General features: G+C 40.4%; 1 protein-coding gene across 1 annotated transcript in view; it reads right to left on the bottom strand.

Moving 5' to 3' along the window:
* The window catches only part of POLA1 (DNA polymerase alpha 1, catalytic subunit), a 176994-nt gene that overhangs the window by 36008 nt on the left and 127115 nt on the right, over positions 1–13871 (bottom strand). Inside the window, exon 36 of the mRNA XM_083734167.1 lies at positions 9403–9496. Coding sequence (XP_083590293.1) covers positions 9403–9496 — 94 coding nt within the window. The remainder of the gene's footprint in view (positions 1–9402; positions 9497–13871) is intronic.

The following is a 13871-nucleotide window of genomic DNA, read 5'->3' as shown; positions in this document are numbered from 1 at the left end:
AAGCTGCTGAAAGCTTCAAAGGGTTAACACCAGAACCTTGAATAAGGCTTTGGAAACAAAGCCATAACCAGCACAGAGCATGTTAAACTGATGTGACGGAATCAAAACGCTGGACAGCAAACTGGTTGCAACATTTGTACTTGCAGCAATTTCCAAACGTTTCTTCAACGCAGCACCCCCAAAGTAGAGTACAGTACAGTAGTCCAACCTGGAGGTTGTTATGGCATAAATTACTGTAGCAAGGTCCAATCGTTGCATTTACGTACAGTAATCGTTCAACTCTGGCAGATGTGCTGTTTGAGAACTTTTATGCAACTCCACCACCCCCACCCTGAAACGTTCACTGTGAAAATCTTGCAGAAATTAAAAACAACATTGTGCAATATATACACAGCTAAACATTCATCTCAATGGAATTTGCACAGAAAAAATTCTCAGCAAACTGTGCCCAGATGATTTATATTATGATGAACTGACCAATAGGCTCTCGTAAGGGACATAAATGAACACTTTAGATTATATAGGTAGTACATAGCTGTGGAATATATATATACTTTTTGTTAATTAGGTATCCAATAGTAACAAATTATGCACCTATTACAGATGACCTTTGGAGTCACTCAAGGTACAGTCACAATCATGCATTAAAATCTGCTTTTCACTGTAATGTGTGAATGTATGAAATTAAATGAGGCTTGCAATGTAATCAGTGTGGTTGGCTGCCTTAATATATTCCATTTCAATTTCAAATCACCACAAGCCAAGAGTGATGAATCTAATTTGATCCGTTGCTCACAAAACCAGTGAAAAGAGTTGTTAGAGGCCTTATCAACAACTGGCACCATGGCCACATTTCAAAAGTGGTTAATATTATTTTATCCAATATCAATGGAAGTCTTAAAATATTCAAACCCCCCCAAAAATAAAATTCCACAGTGTTAGAAAGGCACACAATATTAATCTAGCAAAAACTATACGCTTTAATTAAAATCCACAGAACCCAGTAACTTCAGAGTAAAACCTATAATATTGATAAACAGTTGGAAGTAGTTAGTCCCAAGAATAGCATCCTAGTATAACTGTGCATATGGAAATTCATTACTTATAAAAATGTATTCACCACATCACCAGCATCTTCTATTAATATCATTATTATTGTTTGATAGCATCTAGTGATGTCCCTCTGCTGACAGACGGATTCAGCAATGGCTGCTGGCAATGGAAAGGGGAGGGTGGGGATTTTTCCAATTCCGCACACCTATTATGCTGCACCACTTCCCATGCTGTTTTGAAGGGTCTCCTAACTCTTTGGAGAAGATTGGGAGGCAGTGCTACAGGGAGGAGGGGGAATCAGAGAAAATTAGACTTCTTCTCCATTCCACTTTCAACGTCCTCTGAATCAAAGTGCTTTCTGACAGCAAAGGAGCACTACTGGATACAACCCATATTAATTCACCCTATTGGATTCAGTAAATTAATTGATTTATCTATAACTCAAATGTGCATATGGGTAAAATAAATATTTCTGAAGAAAGCAGCACAGTTTTGTTTTTAGATGGCGCATACAATGGCTGAGTTCACACATAAGGCCAAGCCATCATTTGTTTAATTGTGGTTTAAAACCATGCGTTGCTGTTGGCTTACAGAGCTTGCTTTCGCTATGGCTCGTTGTTACCTATGAATGCCAAATCCTGATTTGGTTTGGCACCTTGTCTGAGTCATTCACAAAGTCGCAGAGATGAAAGGCAAGAGGGGCCAGAAAATTACAAAAACTGTTCAGGCAGAGTGAGAGCTTATTCATGCTTACCTTGTGCCCTGTTTGTCCCATGTTTGTCTGAGCGCCCCCTTTTTTTGCTCTGGAGCTTTCCCTGCAAACAGCTACTTCGGTTTTCCATGGACTGCCATTTGTTCTAATTCTGCTTTAAAGAGCAGGTTTTGTTGGGGAAGACTCCAGGGCAAAAAAGGGGGGAGGCGTTCAGACACGGAACTTTAGAGTACAGTCCGAGCCTGGAAAGCATGGATAAGTCCTGGCACTTGCTAGTGCTTTTTGGGAAGTAACCTTCCCTGTTCATTCTGCCTGGCAATAGACCCCTTTCCCCAACAAACTTCTTTCTGGCAAGGCCTTCCTCTAAAGCAAACCCAGCTAGCCTTGCTGCTGCTCTGCAAGGAGAGAAAAATGTAAAGGGACTGTTGGCTAATTCACTAACATATACAGTAGTACCTCAGGTTACAGATGCTTCAGGTTACAGACTCCGCTAACCCAGAAATAGTACCTCGGGTTTAGAACTTTTCTTCAGGATGAGAACAGAAATCGTGTGGCGGCGGCAGGAGACCCCATTAGCTAAAGTGGTACCTCAGGTTAAGAACAGTTTCAGGTTAAGAATGGACCTCCAGAACGAATTAAGTTCTTAACCCGAGGTACCACTGTATCCAAGTGAGTATGTTGAAAACACAACTTAACACATGCACACAAGCTCAGATAAAATAATATATCCCCTCAGGCTCTGAATGATTTACTTTTTAAAGGCCTCAAGGAAAACGAGGGACTCAGGATGCATTGAAGAAGCAAAAACTGAAAAGTAGTGAACAACGGGATTTGTTGAGGCATCTCTCACAAGCTTCCACTGACAAGAACCCGCTCATTCTACAGTCTGCACACAGGAGACTAAGTGAGAGATTTCAGGTGCATTGCACAGCAGCTAGCAGGAGGGAGAAGCAGATCAGAACGGAGCTCAGGGAAGTTCAATTAACAGCTGACTTGCAAAAGGTGTGGTGGCCAGGATAGAGTGTGTGTTGGAACTCACGAAGGAGCTCTGACAAGCAGGGCACTGCCACACTTTGCCCGAACTATGGAGCCTCTTACGGGTAAAGTTTCTCTGAGAAGAAACCAAAGAACACTGGCCTTTCTATTTCACACTTTAGGTTTCCCTCCCCTCTCAGCACAATTGCAGGGGAATTGTCTATTGCCGGGAGAAAGGGAGGGAATATTGTTTGGTTCGCATGTGCAGAAAGCAGCTGAAAATCTCTAAGTAGAGTCCCATGCCCTGCATATGCAGTGGGCCAATGCCAACTGAGCAGGTGATGTGCCAAGGCCATTCAGGCAAGAGCATTCAGGACATCAGATGAAGAATGGCAGGAGACAACAAAGGTGTGGTTTATTTCGTTATCTGTGGAGGCTGATCCTGGCTTCTTCAAGAGGCCATGGTTAAAATATATTTTAGCATAGTGTTAAGTGTGAAAGTAGGGACATGGGTGGCGCTGTGGGTTAAACCACAGAGCCTAGGACTTGCCGATCAGAAGGTCGGCGGTTCAAATCCCCGCGACGGGGTGAGCTCCCGTTGCTCGGTCCCTGCTCCTGCCAACCTAGCAGTTCGAAAGCACGTCAAAGTGCAAGTAGATAAATAGGTACCGCTCCAGCGGGAAGGTAAACAGCGTTTCCGTGCGCTGCTCTGGTTCGCCAGAAGCTGCTTGGTCATGCTGGCCACATGACCCGGAAGCTGTACGCCGGCTCCCTCGGCCAATAAAGCGAGATGAGTGCCGCAACCCCAGAGTCGGTCACAACTGGATCTAATGGTCAGGCGTCCCTTTACCTTTACCTTTAAGTGTGAAAGTGGACAAAAACCTCCCCATGCTTAAAAATATATATGGGAGAATGCCTCTTTTAAGACGGTACTTACAATCTGTGGTTTTTATGAGAACTTTTTTTAAAAGCATTCTGCCCCTGCTGCCCTGGTATGTACTTTTAATTGGGATAGCCATTAAGTCTTTTACGTATCCAGATTATTTTTCTAAACTTTTAAAAGTAAAGTAAGACATATGTGCACATATGCACCCGCATCAAAAAGCAAAGCCATGCACAAGTCCAATCAAGAACAACAATCCACACACAATTTAAGTTCTTCTATTTGTAGAACAGTCCCTCCCCCAAACTTCCTATAACTAATATAGAGAGGAAATAGTTCCTATGGGGATTCAAATGAAATATTTCAACTCTAATGTACTTGTTACTATTTCTGTTACTAATCCAACCCCATAGTTATAGCCCACTCACAGCAATAAAAACATGAAGCAGCCACATAAATAGCTCAGTATTTTAATTCCAAGTTCATAATATCTGACACTAATAGGATTATTTGTTTTTATCTAGTAAATAAAATAGCTCAGTCTGTCACTCACTTCCTTGTATTCTTTTTTGTCTTGCTGCATACATCTTTTGTAAAATGAAAATGTCTGTTTTAAGTGGAAATATTACGGTACATAACATTTTCATGTCAAAATAACTGCATTCTTAGATTTTGTGTTAAATAATTTAAGACAGGAAAATATTTTGATACACATAATCCTAGCAAGATCAACATCTTCTTAGGTTAAAAATAAGGTGAAAATAAAGAATGCAAGGTAACTGGACAAGTTACTCTCACTAAATTTTTATTCTGAAAACCTGGGTGCAAACTGAACTCAATGAAAGCAGCAAGATGCATTGCTGAACGCTGATGAATTCAGTGAATTTAAGAGGCCAGCTTTGACACTTTTAGTAAAGGTCTCTCTATAAAAAAGGTAAATGAGTTTATTCTAGTTTTTTACCAGTATCATAGGACATTCATGTAAATGTGCAATAGGCAGCCTTTGATTAAATGGTGGGAAAATAAGAGCAGGATGCTCACTTTATTACTCTAGTTTATACTTTAAATTTTTTTACACAACAACAACTTGGTAAGCATATTTGGGACATAATTCTCAAAGTTCAAATCAAGTGTTACCCATTTTAAAATAAGGGAGGGAAACAGACAGATGTGAAACAGGGATATTAAATGGAGCATAATACAAAGACAAAAATGACATATCAATTTTGCTTTACATTTTTTCTAGACTATAAGGCACAACATTATTTTATTCTCTGCCACAGGTTGTAGTCAGAAGAGGTGCATCTTTCAGTGTTATGAGGCAGACTGTGGCCTTTTCTCAAAAGCACATTAATCTGGCATGGAGAAACAGCCCGTGAGTAATCAAATCTGACACCAGCCAGCTGCGATGGTACAATTCCCACAATGCAATTCAGAACTGGGTATTGCACCACAGGAATCATAACATGAGCGATGTCCAGCAGCAGTCCAAGCCAAGCAACTGATTGGCTTCCAACAGTGCCAGTGCCTTACATACCTATTCAGAAGGAGGGTGTGAATGGTGAATACAGACTTGCTTGCGCCTGCACCACTAGGGAATCTGGTCACTCGCTGTATGCTGAGGGTCCATTCAAGCCTGGGGATTGGCCTTGAGTGCTTCATAAACAAGTTGTGATGCGCTCTTTGGGTCCTAATATCCAGGTAAAAGAATGCTGGATAAAGGGAGTCCCACTTTGTAGAACATGTTGACACACAGTTTTCATTTTGGAATGTTTGTACAGTGGGTTAAGTACCTAATTCATTCCGGAGGTATGTTCTTAACCTGAAACTGTTCTTAACCTGAAGCACCACTTTAGCTAATGGGGCCTTCCGCTGCTGCCGCGCCACCAGAGCACGATTTCTGTTCTCATCGTGGAGCAAACCCGAGGTACTATTTCTGGGTTAGCGGAGTCTGTAACCTGAAGCGTATCTAACCCGAGGTACCACTGTACTTAATACAAAAAAAACCCTTATATAACCTCTGTCATGAGGTTCCCACCATTCAGCTCTACCTATTTTAAGACTGCTCCCTCCTACTGACCAAACATTCCAGCCAGATTCTCCAGTGCTTCAATTTGAATTAAATTTGATTTAAACTGTTGTGATCTGTCCTGGGACCTTAAGAAGGATGGATAAGAATTTAAACAACAGCAGCAGCAGCAGCAGCAGCAGCAGCAGCAGCAGCAGCAGCAGCAGCAGCAGCAGTTCAGAGCGATAAGTAGTTTACATTGCTGTCATGAAAGGTGGCTTAATTTTTATTTCTATATTTGTAAGTGGCAATGTTAGCTATTAGTGCAAAAATAGCAACAGAGCACCCATATAAAGGATTATTGTACTTTAATGTATTGCTTATTAACATGACACTGGGCTTTCCCATATGAAAAGTGCCAAGAAGAGAATCCAGCTAACAACAACCCATGAGTCTCAAGAGATTATAGTACAAAACATTCTTTGGAGAAATCAAGGCTAATGACTGCTCATAAAAATGATGGCAACTACAATTTATATACCAGCTTTAATTTCAGTGTTGGTCTTGTTTGTCTGCATGTTATTAGGTCATGAAAGAGGTATGGAAGCCAACTCAGAGAATTCACACTTGAGTTAGGCTTGAAACCTAGAACTCCCAAATCCAAATGTAATTGCTGACTACCTGACAACTCCACCTCTCAGTGCTCTATTTAATTTTAACTCCAAATTATTTATGCTTCACATATCAGCAACGGCTGGCATTGTACCACAGAGCTGCCTTCCTGACAGTGGTGTTGCTGCTGCTTGGCTGGGCAGTGGCTGGACTGCCTAGCGGGGCAGGAAGAAAGATTGACTCCACTATTGTGCCCATGCAGTCCCAATCTCTCTGCCACCACCCCTACCCCTGCGCCATCTCCGAACGCCAGTGGCGTAATGGCAGCCCTGTGGCACTGCACCTCTGGACCAGCCACTCCTGTTGAGTACGTTGCTAGCTATTAAAATTTTTGTGGAAGCAACTAATGCCTTGACCTTCTGAGAGATAACAGTAGCAGCAACAAAACAGACATAAGCTCCAGGAAAATTCAGAAGAAAACTGTAAAGCAAAGCAAAATAACTTTATCATAATTTCATAATTCATTAAAGGCAGATGTCGGCAATATCTTTAACCATTTGCTGGCTTCAAAAGATGGAGGCCAGGAATTAAATTAAGATGTCAGGTGTTAGTAAAGAAAATACGGTAGTAGTTCACCAATTGGTCTTTTAAATGATCTCCAGTTCATAAAATAAGATTTTAGAATTTTTTTACTAGATAATTATACTTCCTGATTTTGTAATTAGTGGAACTACATGTAATTACATAATAATTATGATGGTAATTACGTAATTAAGATGTATAATTATGTAGTAAAAAACATTATGGAAATAAAAACTATCAACTGTATAACCACAATACATCTACAAAAAAATTCTCTCCCATTGCTTTAAAACTCTATTTCCCCACGAAAAAAAATCAGTGATTAGTCTATATCAACTACCTGATGGCAAAATAAAGCAAAATCTTACAGATATTAAGATACTGAATTATCCTCTTAAGACTTAATTATACCAATTTAGTAACAATCAAATGTATATATTTTGCTCAAAATCATTGTAAATTCACAAAAATCCAAATGAAGCAAATTAAACAAAGCCACAGTGAAATCAACATTGTAGATTTTAATATTTCTTAAATACTGATGTTCGGAATACATCAGAAAATATATGACGTATGCCCAAGAAACAGTTCTCTAAGGGATTGGTTCATGTTGGATTCGTATTACAGAAACTTTATTCCATTCCAAAAGCATTGCATATGCTATGCTTTTGTGTCTAGCAAATGTATCCTGTTACTTAGGCACAATTTCAAATTGGGCCTGAATCTGCCTACTTTTCCAGGAATATTTAACTTGAGTATATGGCATTCTTTTAGTTATCAGGAAGCCAATGAACCTTGGGAAGGGATTCTGCAGCGAGTTATTCATCTCTAGATTGACTGGACATGAAAAATAACCATAATGAGCAGTTTTACTAGTTGATGTTTGAGAGGTTGCCTTCAAAGCTACTTCAATTATCAACTTGATGATATAAATACTACCTTGCTATCTATATGCCAATTCAGCACACCCTTCCAAAGTACATGCAAATTCTTATGCTATCTCTTGCACCCAAATGTACTAGTAGTCTAAGTGTGGGAACTCCATTTTCGCTTCTGGAAACACCCTGTTCTAATGAAGCATTTCATTCTTAAGTTTCTTTCGAGACACAGCTGCAGCATTCTGCATATACTTTTCTGAGTAATTGTCACCTGCTAAGAGAGACACACTGAAGGCCCACCCATTACTAGCTCTGAGAAATACTGCCACTATGAAAAGTCTGCCTGTAAAGCTTTCTAGCAATTCATCCATAAAAAAATCACTTTCAATTGATATTTGGTACACCACAGAGGGAACACAGAGGGGGAAAACGATGTTTAAATTACAGGATACAAGCAAATATTCAAAGTTAGATTTTGTGTTTTGCATGTAGGTCATACAGCCTAACTTTCATTTTTCTAAATGCAATTTTACAGTTTATTCATCCATAAAGTAAACTGGGCATGTTTAGTATTTTTTTATGAAGGTGGGAGTGTAAAATGCTGCTGTAACTGTGTAAAAGTATTTACTTAGTATGCATTTAGTTTGGTTTATAAATCCGGTGTATAAAAATAAATAGCATGAAGATATTAATAAGTACTGAAATGCACTCTCAAGGTACAGACAATGCTTTTAATATCTGACATTGTTTCAATCAGAACATATCTCAGTATAACCTAACCTTTCATTTTTACTTCAGGCACTATTCTGATACCTTTAGGAACTTCGCATTTCAATGTCAGAAAGCTCTGCAATTAAGGTGTTCTATATCTACTGCTGGGTTAGCAGACTTTCAATGAAAAGGAATGGAAAAATGCAAGACTCAATAGAAAGTCAAACATGTACAGAAATTATTACTTCTGATCTGTTCTTCAAGATATCATTCTTTCCTGGCTTCTGTTGAGGTTCCTGTCTATTTTTCGAAACAGAGCCTGATACTCTTAAGTAGATATGTTGTCACCCTTTCTTACCAGGCAGACCAGTGTGATGCCTTTTCGGAAAGTGCAAAGAAGTAAGTTACTCTTTAAAGAGCTTTCCCACCTTTTTCTAAATGTCTGTCAGGATAGATGTAAGAACTACTTAAACAAACAGGCAAATAAAAATACTAGAGAATACCAAAAGTTTGAATAATTGGGGCTAAAACAAACACGGGTTTTGGTCCATTTATGCTCTACTCCTTGTCACTCTAACCCAAAGCTTTCTCTAGCCTTCTCATTGCCTGCAAGCATCTGTCACTAGGCCCTATGTCAGATCCCATCAGTCCCTGCTCTCCCACAATTGACTGACCCTCCACTGCCCTCGCAGTAGGAGTAATGCTCAACAGAAGATTACCACCAGCACCCCCAACCAGTTAAATGAGTTTAAAACACTCCTTCCTTAAACACTGTTTTTTTCAGCAGAGTGAGGGGTATACAGTGGATTATTAGGAAATGTGGGTACCTTCTTAAATGGGGAATTCCTAAATTCAAGCAGTCAACTAACATGTGTAAATGATGAGAGCAGAATGATGCAGACTGGAGCAGCACAACAGAGCAGAATAGCCTTTTATGATGAAAACTTCCGCTTTAAACTCACAAGGCAATTACAGTGTTTCAACATACCTTTCTCTTGATCAGTAAGTTTCTCCATTGCATAGTCCATATCAAAAATGTACCGGTAGAAGCACAGCTGGGTGTACAGGGCCTTGTCAGAGTACTGTAACGTAAAAAGAACATAAATGAAAATGCACCAGGGAAAAGAGCTAATACCAGAACAAGCATAATCAGTTGCAACTTTCATACACAAGCTATGCTGATTGGCTGTTATGCATTGGATTTAAACTTGTTTGGTGTTAGGCAAGTTTTTAACTTTTGTTTAGTTGCCTTGGGAACCAACTAATGTGGAGACAAAAAAAAAATTCCCAACCCCTCTAAAAAACCTATGCAGCTAACCTGCATTGTCCTATATGTTGTCCTATATGTTGCTAATACGGGTAAGTTCTGATTTAATTAACATAAGATGCATGAATGTGCAAATCATATTACCATCAGCAATTCAATGCAATTGTTTTATCTTCTGAGAATTTGCTATTTATCTTAGTTCTTTACTCCAAATGCAAGTAATAAGTCTGTAATGGTAAGTCTTTGTGAATAATCAGATTCAACAACATGTCTCCAATGTTAGCTAGTGCCAAGTGCTTTATAAGAAGCCTACAAGACACTGGGTACATTATGGAGTTATTTGTGCAAAACTTTATAATTTAGAGATACTATGTAGATGTAGCTGAAGGATCTGACCACAGTTAACCAACCATTCAGAGCAGTGTGCCACAGGCCATTTACCGTTTCATACGTTGCTCTGCATTAATGTCACCTAAAGTGGCTCAAATGAAGCCAATCTACAAATGTGTACAATACAAGTAATCACTTTTACAAACTGGGGGGGGGGGGGGGTAGGACTACCAACACAAAATTGAATATAGCGTGATGTATGGAATTATTAAAAAGGCAGGCATTACAATGTTGAAATATCAGGATTATTTTGAAAGTTTCAAAACTATATCAGAAAAATCACATGGGTGCTACTCAACTAAGTTTTACTCAAGAAGACCTTTTGAAATCAATGAACCAAACTTAATTTTGTTCATTAATTCCAATGGGCCTACTCTGAGTAAAACCTAATGTTAAAAACGACACCCCAGGGATCCTTGGGAGAGCTTTATCCCTCTCTTTGCCATGATGTTCCAGGGATTGCTGCAAATTGGATTAAGATGGGAAGTTTAGTTACTGTCAGGACCAAATGTGTTTTAATATATTCTGTAAGTCAATCACTCTTACTGAACGTAGACATAAAAGGAGATTTGGAATAACTACCTGCTGCAATCCAAATCCCCAAACACCTGGACTGTGGTGGGAGTGCACTGAGGGTAGGCGCCCCTCCGCTTGATTCAGCTGGCCTCCCAGTGACAGAGCGATGCAAGTGTCACTCTGTTGGTGCATACCCCCCTCTTTACCTCTCAGACATGGGTGTGGGTAGCCCACCAGCAGTATTCCTGCCAATGGAGCCCAGTAAAAGGTTGGGCAGGGATAGCAGCCCAGGATCTGCTAGGCCTGAAACTGGTGCAGGGACTGAGCCTGATTTGCCTGTCCCTTTCCACCAGTGAGTGGCCAGGCTGTGGATGTGGTGGTAACTCAGCTGCTCTACAGAGCCATGGCATTGACAGTGAGCATAGGATTGCCCCACCAGTTGCCTGGGATTACGGATGTATCAGGGTTACTGAGATACACAGCTCTTCCCATTCCAAAACATAAGACTCTCTGAAGTGCTACAGTAGAGTTTTCTAGTAGTTTGACTAAAAAGATCAAGATATTGTGATGAAACCGCTGGACTCTATCCCCATATCAGCATGCATAGGCTTGCTTAACAAGAAATTGGTTTTATTATTTTGCATGCACAAGATGACATTGCTTTTCAGACAACAGTGCTTCACCTTAATACTTGCCCTAGAGCAGGGATCTGCAACCTTTAAGACAAAAAGAGCCACTTGGACCCGTTTCCGAAGTAAAAAAAACTGGGAGCCGCAAAACTCATCATTATAAAAATAACTTTTTTGTCACTTTTTTATTATTTCTTTGTGTGACCCCTCAGAATTACTCCTCCTCATAGAAATAAATGTTAAATTAACAAGTTACCTTTGTGTGTGTGTGTTCTTCACTCCCCTTCAAAACAGTGACCAGCGTACATGCCCCCTTTCAATGTAGTGGGCAGGCGGGAAGGTGACTAACGCACGCACCGCCCCCATGCGACGTCACAGCCAGTACAGCACCCGCCACAGTGGGGAGTGTCGGGGCGCACAATGCGCCTCCTCCCCTCGCTAGTATCCGCCCCGGAGCCGCGGCAAAGGTGTAAAAGAGCCACATGCAGCTCCAGAGCCACGGGTTGCAGACCCCTGCCCTAGAGGATATAGGTAGGTGGTTCATTGCTTATTTGGTTACAGATCCACAACAAGCAGGCTTTATTCCTGGGTTAGAAATTGCAATTGTGCAGCAAATAGCAGAAACTGCAAATAGTGCTGCATGTCATTTAGTTTTAACTTTTCAACTTATAGATGGAAGACACCTCACAACAACCTAGTTTATTATTATTAACTAGTGGGGTTTTGGGGGGGGGCAGACATTGTTAGATTGACCCATCTACAGTGGTACCTCGGGTTAAGTACTTAAATAGTTCCGGAGGTCCGTTCTTAACCTGAAACTGTTCTTAACCTGAAGCACCACTTTAGCTAATGGGGCCTCCTGCTGCTGCTGCGCCGCCGGAGCACAATTTCTCTTCTCATCCTGAAGCAAAGTTCTTAAACCGAGGTACTATTTCTGGGTTAGCGGAGTCTGTAACCTGAAGCGTATGTAACCTGAAGCGTATGTAACCTGAAGCGTATGTAACCTGAGGTACCACTGTAATAATGTTGCCTAAAACCTAAAGCAAGACTAAGAAGGACCAAGATAATCAATCTTTGGAACTCTACATATATCGTACATTCAGTCACCTTCTCAAAAAAACAATTCTGGCCTGTAATTATTTGCATCTGGGGGGTAGTATCCAACATGATTTTGCTTTCAGTGGCCTTGCTACCTTTGTGGATAGGGAATATTTTTCTGTCCTTTGTAAGATTGGGTTGTAAACAACTATGGAACAAATAGAGTCCAAGAAGATAATATGGAAACCTATTATGCTGTCATGAATACATGTCAATAAACTTTAACAAAATTGAGCAGCAATTTTGTTTATGCTCAGGGTTCCAGCCAGCTGAAGAAGAAGAAGAGGAGTTTGGATTTGATATCCCGCTTTATCACTACCCAAAGGAGTCACTACCCAAAGGAGTCTCAAAGCGGCTAACATTCTCTTTTCCCTTCCTCCCCCACAACAAACACTCTGTGAGGTGAGTAGGACTGAGACTTCAGAGAAGTGTGACTGGCCCAAGGTCACCCAGCAGCTGCATGTGGAGGAGCGGAGACGCGAACCCGGTTCCCCAGATTACGAGACTACCGCTCTTAACCACTACACCACACTGGCTCACAGCTGTGCCTTCTATCAGGATAGTTTATTTCATTCCTCTCCCACATAGCTTTCTGTACTCCTGCAAATCTTGGGGCTCCCCTAAGCCTGCATCTGGCTTGCTCATGCTTTCAAAAAGAAAAGCGAAAAGAAAAACATGCACAAAAGTAATATTTGCTGCTTCTTATAAACTGATGTATGTCCCTGAAGACAGAATGCATGTTGGGTGTATGTTGTCCAAACATGTGAAAAAAAGAAGAAAAGGAATTGAATATAACCAGTGTAGAGTTAACAAATAACACAAGAGGGAAGGGCAAGCAAGTTTCCATTTCAAAATTAAGCTTAGAAAGAAGAGAGGGAGGACTTGGTCATCTGGACACCAACCCAGCACGATGCAGAGCTAAACATTTTGCACGTGTACTGGGGAGACCCAGGTTCAAGTATCCAGTCAGCCATGAAGGTCACTGGGCGACTTTGGGCCAGTTATTTTCCCTCCGTTTAACCTACCTTATAAGGTATTGTGAGGATAAAATTGAGAAGGGTGAATCATCTACACTGCCCTAGAGCTTCTTAGGCAAAAGGCAGGATATAATAATTGATATATAGTGACAATCACTACCACATACACAAACAAAAGATGACACCAACTTAAAAGCAGTTTGACAAAATAATGAGGGTCTGGAGAAATTGTGGAAGTGTTCTTTATAGATTTCAAAGTCTCTAAGTTTCTACCAGAAGAACTTAGGTGAAGCGTTGAACTAGCCAAACCACTGGAAATCCTGGACTTTCAACGCTACATGTGTAGGATATATTCTTAGTCATTAGTTGTTTGTTTTTAAAAAACACATCTTGCCATACTGAAATTTGGTGTTTTTGTTTATTGGTCTAAAATCAATGTAAGGTTGCATGTTCTAATAACAAAACCTTATTATATTCCATATGGCATAAAGGCCCAATCAACACCTGCATATTATATTGTTAAAAATGCAACATTCAGAGTTAACATTTTGTGCTCTTAATACTACCATACTTTCACCCT

The sequence above is a fragment of the Podarcis gaigeae genome, assembly GCF_964106915.1.
Source record: "Podarcis gaigeae genome assembly, chromosome: 4".
Classification (NCBI taxonomy): Eukaryota; Metazoa; Chordata; class Lepidosauria; order Squamata; family Lacertidae; genus Podarcis; species Podarcis gaigeae.
The sequence above is the reverse complement of the archived record's forward strand: the minus strand, read 5'-3'. Positions and strand labels throughout refer to the sequence as shown.